The 9,823-nt window shown below is 38.1% G+C and overlaps 1 protein-coding gene across 1 annotated transcript in view; it reads left to right on the top strand.

Annotated features, from left to right (window-relative positions):
* The window catches only part of PIGX (phosphatidylinositol glycan anchor biosynthesis class X), a 29,909-nt gene that overhangs the window by 10,230 nt on the left and 9,856 nt on the right, over window positions 1-9,823 (top strand). Inside the window, exon 4 of the mRNA XM_023514832.1 lies at window positions 5,891-6,032. Within this exon, the coding sequence (XP_023370600.1) occupies window positions 5,891-6,032 (142 nt within the window). The remainder of the gene's footprint in view (window positions 1-5,890; window positions 6,033-9,823) is intronic.

Below are 9,823 nucleotides of genomic sequence, written 5' to 3' on the forward strand. Positions count from 1 at the left end.
TTTTTTTTTTTTTTTTTTTTTGTCGCTAAGTACTGAAATTTATTTGGAGTTGTTTCCGCGTTTGGGCTATTGTTATAAAGCAAGCTATGCTGAACATCTCTGTATGAGTCTTTATGTGGCCATATTTCTATTTCCTTTGGGTAGATAGTGATGAATAGAATTGCAGGATATATGATAGATAGGTTGAACCTTTTAAGAAACTGACAGTTTTCCAAAGTGGTTATACTGTTTTAAATTTCTATTGGCAATATGTTAGAGTTCTGTTTCTGCCACTTTCTTGACAATCTTGGTATGGTCAGTCTTTTTAAGTTTAGACATTGTAGTGGCTGTGTTGTGGTATCTCTTAGCAGTTTTAATTTACATTTCTTTGCAGACTGATAATGTGAGCCTCTTTTCTCCCACTTATTGGCCATTTGTATATCTTCCTTTGTGAAATGATGGCTTAATTTTGTTTTTTTTTTTTTGCAGTTTTTGGTCAGGGCTGGGTTTGAACCCACCACCTCTGGCATATGGGGCCAGTGCCCTACTCCTTTGAGCCACAGGCACTGCCCCATGACTGTTTAAATTTTTAATACATTTTAGTCTCACTTTGTCACGTTTGGTAGAATTCTGTGGCGTCATAGCTCATAGAAACCTCAAACTCTTGGGCTCAGGCGATCCTCTTGCCTCAGCCAGCTGAGTAGCTGGGACTAGAGGTGCCCACCACAACACCCAACTAGTTTTTTCTGCTTTTAGTAGAGATGAGATCTTGCTCTAGCTCAGGCTGGTCTCGAACTCCTGAACTCAAGCAATTCACCTGTCTCAGCTTCCCAGAGTGCTAGTATTATAGGTACAAGCTACTGTGCCTTGCCCCAGAATTCTTTATTTATATATATATATATATATTTTAATATAAGTCCTTTTTTTTTTAATATAAGTCCTTTGGCAGATATATGCATTGGGAATATTTTCTCCCACTCTGTGGTTTGCCATTTCATTTTCTTAATGAAATCTTTCAAAGAATAGAAATTTATAATTTTGTGGGAGTCCTTTTATATCATTTTTTTCTTTTATGGGTCATTGTTTTTGTGTCTCCTGTAAGAAATCTATGCCTATTCCAAGATCATGAAATTTTCTTTTAGAAGGTTATATGGGATATGATTCATTTTCAATTAATTTTATGTATATTTTTAATAAGGATTGAGGTTTTTCCCATATGGATGTCCAGTTGATCCAGTATCATTTGTTGAGAGGACTTTTTTTCTCAGCAGATTACCTTGGCTTCCTTGTTGAAAGTTTTTTTACCACATATGTGTGGATCTATTTCTGCTTTCTGCTCAAACTATGGCTCACAGGCCAAATTGTCTTCTATTGTAGAGCCTTGTGCCAAATATGATTTTTACATTTTTAAAGGTTAAAAAACAAAAGCAAAGAAAAATATACAATAGAGACCTTATGTGGCTTGCAAAGCCTATGATGGTTACCATCAAGCTCTTATATAAAACGTTTGCCAACTCCTGATCTTTACATCCATCCATTGACCAATAACATTTCTCTGATGGCTAACAGTGTTGAGCATCTTTTCATGGCCTTGTTGGCCATTTGTGTACCTCCGCTTTCTTAGTAAGTATAGTTTGGGTAGTATGTTTTGAAACTAGGAAGCATGAATTCATTACCTATGTTTTTTTTTTTTTTTCAAAATTGTTTTGGTTATTCTATATCCTTTGCGTTTCCATCTAAATTTAGAATAAGTTTGATGATTTTTTTTTTTTTAAAACAAGAGTTTCACTTTGTTGCCTTAGGTAGAGTGCCATGGCATCACAGCTCACAGCAACCTCAAGCTCTTGGGCTTAAGCTATTCTCTTGCCTCAACCTCCCAAGTAGCTGGAACTATAGGTGCCTGCCACGGCACCCAGCTATTTTTCTTATTGTTGTTATAGTTGTTATTGTTGTTTAGCAGGCCCAGGCCAGGTTTGAACCCACCAACCCCGGTGTATGTGGCCAGTGCCTTAACCACTGAGCTACAGGCACCAAACCTGATGATTTCTTTTAAAAAACTCCATGAAATTTTGATTGGGATTGTTGTACTCTGGATCAATTTGGAGAGACTTGATATGTTAATATTTAATGAGTGTTCCAATCCATGAATATGGCATCTCCATTTATTTAGTTTTTTTCAGTTTATCTTAATATGGCTTTCAGAGCATAAGTCTTTCACACATATTTTGTTAAATTTATCCCTACTTCATATTTTTTGTAAAGAGTAGGTATTTTTTTTTTTTTTTTGAGACAGAGTCCACTCTGTCGCACTGGGCCTGCCATGCATCATCATACCTTATAACAACCTCAAACGATCCTCCTGCCTCAGCCTCCTGAGTTGCTGGAACTACAGGCACGTGCCATGATGTCTGCTAGTTTTTCTATTTTTAGTAGTGGTGAGATCTTGCTCTGGCTCAGGCTGGTCTGGAACTCCTAAGCTTAAGCAATCCCTTCACCTGATCCTCCCAGAGTGCTAGGATTACAGGTGTGAGTCACCACACCTGCCCAATGTAAAGAGTATTTTTAAAATTTCATTTTTAGTTTGTTGCTAGTGACAAAAATATAGTTGACTTTTTAATATTAACATTGTACCCTGTATGCTTGTTGAATCCCTTATCAATGCCCATAGATTTTGTGTCTTCTCCTTAGGATAGCCTACATAGATGATTGTGGGTTTGCAAATAAAAAGACAGTCTTTCTATTTTTTATTTCTTTTTTCTTAACTTTTTGAACTGGTTAAGATCTCTAATATAATGTTGAACAAAAGTGGTGAAAGCGCACACTCTTGTCTTGTTCCTAATGTTAAGAGTCCAACTCTTTTACCATGAATTAGGTTAGCCTTTATCAGCCTTTATCAGTTGTTCTCTTGTGTTCTTAGTTTCCTGATAGATTTTTCCATGATTGTTAAATTTTGTCAAATATCTTTTTTCCATGTCTTATGTATGAGAGGATTGTCGATTTTTCTTCTTTATTCTGTTAACATGGTGAAGCATATTAATGTTTCCAATAAGAAACCTACCATGGCTCGGTGCCTATGGCTCAAGTGGCTAAGGCGCCAGCCACATACACCTAAGGTGGTGGGTTAGAATCCCCAGCCCAGGCCTGCCAAACAACGATGGCTGCAACTAAAAAATGGCCGGGCGTTGTGGCGGGCGCCTGTGGTCCCAGCTACTTGGGAGGCTGAGGCAGGAGACTCGCTTGAGCCCAGGAGTTGGGGGTAGCTATGAGCTGTGATGCCATAGCACTCTACCCAGGGGGATAGCTTGAGGCTCCGTCTCAAAAAAAAAAAAAAAAGAAAAAGAAACCTACCACTTTGTCAAGATATATTATCTTCTGGAAATAGTACTGAATTCGATGTGCTAATAACTTGTTAAGCATTTTCATTTCTGTGTTCATGAAGGCTTTTGGTCTGTATATTTCTTTTGTTGAGGGCAACATAATGAGACTTTGTCTCAAAAAAAAGATTTTTTTTCTTTTTTAGTGATTGGATAATAATATGCCTTAGTTTGATTTTCTTTCTCCCTCCAGAAGGAAAAGTGGGACAATTATACATTTAGGTTTATTATCTATTTCAATTTTTTTTTGTTGTTGTTGTTAAATTCTTTCATCTTTGTTAGGGACTCCGATTATACATATGCTAGACCGCTTGATATTGTTCAAATATCACTGAGAATGTTTCTTTTTTTCTCCCTGTTCTTTTTTCCTCTCTGTGTTTCAGTTTGAATAGTTTCTCTTGTTCTATCTCCAATAACTGATTTTTTCTTCCTTAGTGTCTAATTGCTTTGACTCACATTTGGGTAACTTTTTATTTTAGAAATTGTATTTTTTATCTCCTAAAGTTGGGTTTAGTTTTTCAAAAAACATGTTTTCTTTCCCTTATAATGTTCCTGTTTTTCTTTAAATTCTTGAACATTTTGGACTTAGTTATGACTTTTAAAATATCTTTTACTACTTTGGTCATGTCTGTCATTTCTAGAGACCTAGAAATTGACTGGCATTTTTCTGAAAATTCTTGAACATGTTGGACTTATTTAAATTTCTTTAAATTTTTCTTACGTTCTTGAACATGTTGGACTTATTTGATTTTTTTCAATGTCTTTTACTACTTTTGTCACTTCTGTCATTTTTAGAGACCTAGAAATTGACTGGCATTTTTCCTGATTATTGGTCACATTTCTTTGTTTCTTTGCATGTTTAGTAATATTTGATTGGATGCTGAACATTGTAAATGTTTTGGATAGGAACATTGTTGAGTGTGATTTTGTGATCTTTAAAAAATGTTGGGCTTGGCTCAGCACCTGTTATTCAGTGGTTAGGGCGCCGGTCACATACACCGGGGCTGGCGGGTTCCAGCCCAGGCCAGGCCAGCTAAACAACAATGACAACTGCAACATAACCGGGCGTTGTGGTGGTCCCAGATGTTGTGGCGCCTGTAGTCCCAGCTACCGGGGAGGCTGAGGCAAGAGAATCGCTTAAGCCCAAGAGTTTGGGGTTACTGTGAGATGTGATGCCATGACACTCTACTAGGGTAACATAGTAAGACTCTGTCTTAAAAAAAGAAAAAGTTGGGCTTTTTTTCTATTGGTAGTTGCTTGTTTATCAGCTTGATCCTATTAACCTTTTCTTGCATAGAAAGGTTGTCAGGTGTGGTGGCTCATGCCCGTATTCCCAGCACCTCAGGAGACTAAGGCAGGAGAATCCCCTTAGCTAAAGAGTTTGAGGCCCCAGCAAGTTCTTATTAAGATCATACCATGGCACTCCAGCCTGAGTGACATCTCTAAAAATAAATTTAAATGAATAAATAAATAAAATAAAAAATAATGTTAAAGTAGTCTTTAAGGCTAATTTATCTACTGAGGCCATACCAAATTGTGGTCTGCTAAATGTTTCAGTCTGTGTGTTCTGGTTGGTTAGAGCTTTAATGTTTTTCCCAATACTAAGTGAAATTTTGGAATTTTTCAGTTTCCTGATCATTTTTTGCCCACTCTTGTGGAATTATACCTTACTTATGTGTATGTTAGTATTCAGCAGAAACTCCAGAGCAGCCAGGACCACAGGCGCCTGCCACAACGCCGGGTATTTTTTGTTTGCAGTTTGGCCCGGGCTGGGTTCGAGAACCTGCCACTTTCAGTACTTGGGGCTGGCACCCTACTCACTGAGCCACAGGCACCACCGAATAATACTTTTTTTTTTTTGCAGCTTTTGGCGGGGGCTGGGTTTGAAGCCGCCACCTCTGGTATATGGGGCCAGCGCCCTACTCCTTTGAGCCACAGGCACCGCCCTGGATTTCTGGAATTCTTTTTGTACAAGTTTCTGTCTAGAATTTCATACTGTGACTTGCAGTACTTCAGCCTCCCTACACGTCTATCTCTGTTGCCTGACGTAAGCAAGAACACTGTACTGTGCTTTGGAGCTCATTCCCTGCAATGTGTTCCAGTTCTCTCCACATGGAAAGCTGGGACAATCATACATTTACATTTATTATCTGTTTCAATTAATTTTTGTGTATGGGATGAGGTAGAGATCAGTGTTTATGTGAATATCCAGTTGTTCTAGTACAATTTGTTGAAAAGACTGTCCTTTCTCCATTAAATTATGTTGCTACCTTTATTGAAAATATGTGTGACTATTTTTGGACTCCATCCTTTCCCATTGATCTTTGTCTGTTTTCACTCATATGCTGTACAGTGGCTTACGATATGAATTATGAAAGAGCTAATGGGTGATTTTTTCATAGAATAAATATGACTATATAATCTACTTTCAGAAAATGAATTTGAAATAATAGCGTTTCCACTAATATGAATCGTGTTAGGTTATCTCTTTTAACAATTGAATGAAGAGATTTATTGTGAATATACTTGTCTTACAGAGACCTTTTAATCAAAGTGAAATTTGGAGAAAGCATTGAGGACTTACAGACATGCCGACTCTTAATTAAACAGTACATCCCAACAGGACTTTTGGTGGATCCATATGAGTTGGCTTCATTACAAGAAAGAAACATAACAGAGGTACAGTTATTAGGGAATTTTTTTTTTTTTCAAGACAGAGTCTGACTCTGTCACCCTGGGTAGAAAATAAAAAGAGTGCCATGGCATCGTAGTGCACAGAAACCTCAAACTTCTGGGTTCAAGGAATCTTCTTGCCTCAGCCTCCCAAGGAGCTGGGACTACAAGCACCAATCCCAATGCCTAGCTAGGTTTTCTTTTTTTGGTAGAGACAGGGTCTTGCTCTTGCTCAGGGTGGTCTCCAACTCCTGAGCTTTTGACAGCCCACCACCAAGGGGATTTTTTTTTTTTTTTGGAGAGAAAGTAATTTCCAATCCATAATTTGGATTAAAGAATAGTAGAAAAGACAGCAGTATAGTGATTTTCTTCATTTTTTAAAAGTGTATAAAGTGACATTTTTAGAGGTAAAATGGGAATGTTTTTCAAGAAGTGAGTGATACTTGTTGAGAATAAGTTAACTAAATTGAGCTAGTTAAAATACATTTTGGCAGGATGGTCTATAGTTTAGTGACTAAGCCAATTATACATGTGTGTATGTCTTGACATCAGTAGTTAGTAAATAGTGCCTCAACAGCAGCTTTGTTAGTTAGATAGGCATACCCTAACATCTACATATTTTTGGTAGATGGGGGGGAAAAAACTAATATTTACGAGAAATCTATATGGCATTTTTTTAGAGGAAAGAAGGTAAAATTAAGCATTAAATAAAGATTATGTTCCATACCCTTTATATAAATTAATCTTTATAACAATCCTGGAGATAGTATATTTATTTTATAGGTAAAGAAAATAAGGTACAATGAGGCAAGTAACTTATTCAAGATCATGTAGGTAAATGGTAGAACCAAGGAATGAATCTGGGGTTGTCTAGGTGCAAAGTTGTTACACTTCTTAGACATGAATCTTGCCTCTTAGTTAAGAGTTTCCTCAACTTTAGGAAGATTTACCTGGGGGCACCTTTTGTACAGATTATTATCTTCCTGGGAAGTCCTAATTTTGTAGGTCTGGGCCCCTAAATCTGTTTTTAACAATCCAAATGATTTCTTTAAGAAATTTTGGAGGAGTGTATATTCAGGGCACCATGAGTCTGTTCTCCTGGGTAAAAAAGAAAAAAAAGGAAGGAAATAAATAAATTTGAAGCAGTGCTCGTAGCACAGTGGGTAGGGTACCCGCCACATACACCGAGGCTGGCGGGTTCAAAACCTGCTGGGCCAGCTAAAACAACAATGACAACTGCAACAAAAAATAATATCCAGTGTTGTGGATATTATTGATGTTGTGGTGGGCTCCTGTAGTCCCAGCTACTTGGGAGGCTGAGGCAAGAGAATCACTTAAGCCCAAGAGTTTGAGGTTGCTGACAGCTGTGACGCTACAGCACTCTACCCAGGGCAACAGCTTGAGGCTCTGTCTCAAAAGAAAGAAAAGAAAGAAATTTGAAAGATACTGTCTTAGTTCATACTATTATAATCTACATGTGAATTTTTCAATGTAAAATAAATACATTTATAGTTATTTGTGATTGCAATTTTTTTTTCTTTTTTCTTTTTTTTGTTTTGAGACAGTCTTTCTCTGTTGCCCTGGGTAGGGTGTCGTGGTGTCATAGCTCACAGCAACCTCAAAGTCTTGTGCTTGAGCAGTCTTCTTGCCTCAGCCTCCCAAATAACTGGGACTACAGATGTGAGCCACTACACCCAGCTAGTTTTTCTATTTTTTTTTTTTTCTAGTAGAAATGGGGTCTCGCTTTTGCTCATTTGTTCTCGAACTCCTGCGCTCAAGCAGTCTACCTGCTTTGGCCTCCCAGAATGCTAGGATTATAAGCTTGAACCACTGCAACCATCCAGTTATTTCTTTTCTTTCTTTCTTACTTTTGTTTCCTTTTTTTGAGACAGAATCTTACTCTGTTGCCCAGGCTAGAGGGCCATGGTGTCAGATTAGACCTGCAACCTCAAATTCCTGGGTTCAAGCTATCCTCCTCCTCAGCCTCCCAAGTAGGCTGGGATTACAGGCACCCACTACAATGCCCAGCTAGTTTTTGGTTGTAGTTGTCATTGTTGTTTGGCAGGCCCTGGGCCTGATTCAAACCCTCCAGCCCCAGTGTATTTGGCCAGCACCCTACCCGCAAGAGGTACCAAGCCACTTCAGGTGATCTCCAAGTGACTTCAAGTGATCTTCCCACCTTGACCTCTGAGAGGGCTAAGATTATAGGCCTAAGCCACCATGCCTGGACTGAATTATTAATATGAATTCTAAGTGTGGCTTTTCAAATTTAAAATAATAAGTTTCAAAATTCAGCATTTTTTGTCTTTTAATGACATGGGTTTGAATCATATTTAAACCTACTTAAGGTTGGGCAAGGTGGCTCACATCTTTTAATTCTAGCACTCTGGGAGTCTGAGGTGGGAGGATTGCCTGAGCTCAGGAGTTTGAGACCAGCCTAAGCAAGATTGGGACCCTGGCTCTACTAAAACTTGAAAAATTAGCTGGGTATTGTGGTGGGGACCTGTAGTTCCAGCTACTTGGGTGTCTGAGGCAGAAGGGTCACTTGAGCCTGGGAGTTTGAGGTTGCTGTGAGCTAGACTGAGGACAAACATGCTAGCCTGGGACAACAGAGTGAGACTGTCTCAAAAAAAAAAAAAGTAGTCAAGCAGTGACTGATAGTTGAAAAATACCTTCATTGGAACAGTGGTTTAATTTGATAACTTCTGAGTTCCTATGACTCATGAGATTACAGAATTCCTTGACTTTTGCCTATGAGTTCTGTTACTCCTGTAATTAACTAAAAAGGAACAATGTGAAAAAATATAGAATTTGATGTCACTGTCTGATTGGAAAATTAGGATACTTGCTGTGATGAGAAGGAGTTAGTGCTGGTTGTTTTCTATAAGGTATCCAGGGCTTTGCAGAGAGAATCTAAAGGGAAGTTGTGTGTGTATAATGCTTTTATGTATCTGTAGTATATATGTGTGTGTGTGTATGTACATAAATATGTATGCATATATGGATACAATATATAATAAATATACACATTATATCTCAAGACTAATTTCTGCCACATACATTTTCCCTTTTGGTGTAGAATACTGTGCTTATCTTAAAATGTGTTTCTCTTTCTTTTCTTTCTTTCTTTCTTTTCCTTTCTCCAGGTCTCACTCTTGTTCAGGCTGGTCTCGAACTCTTGGACTTAAGCAATATACCAGCCTTTGCCTCCTAAAATGGTTTTTAAATACTACTTTAGAAAAAACTCATTCACCACTTTTTTCCATTAACTTATGTACCCACTGTAGAGAGAATGCTGACATTTGCTTTGACTTCCTGACCACAAAGCTCTATCTTACTCAATGCCATCTCACTTGCTTCTCTGAAGAACAGGAAATTATCAGAATGATACCAATCATTTTAACTCAGTATGTTTAACTGTTTTTGTCATAATGCTTTTCATACTTACTGAATAATGCTGTTTTTATTCACACAATTTCTTTTTTCTTGGTACCTGTTTTGTCACCTAAATGGAGACTAATAAGGAAATTTCACAGAATTACTTTTTATTATTAGGAAATTTGGCACCCCAGACTATAATTTCTCCAATTTTCTTTTGGTAAACAAACTTTTATTAAATACAAATCACATGCTGTATTTTCTACTTAAAACTGAGGATAGAGGCGGGTTTGAATCCCCAGCCCGGGCCCACCAAACAACAATGGTGGCTGCAACCAAAAAATGGCCAGGCGTTGTGGCGGGCGCCTGTAGTCCCAGCTACTTGGGAGGCTGAGGCAGGAGACTCGCTTGAGCCCAGG

The sequence above is a fragment of the Otolemur garnettii genome, unplaced genomic scaffold, assembly GCF_000181295.1.
Source record: "Otolemur garnettii isolate 467f Iridium unplaced genomic scaffold, OtoGar3 scaffold00060, whole genome shotgun sequence".
In the NCBI taxonomy this organism is placed as follows: domain Eukaryota; kingdom Metazoa; phylum Chordata; class Mammalia; order Primates; family Galagidae; genus Otolemur; species Otolemur garnettii.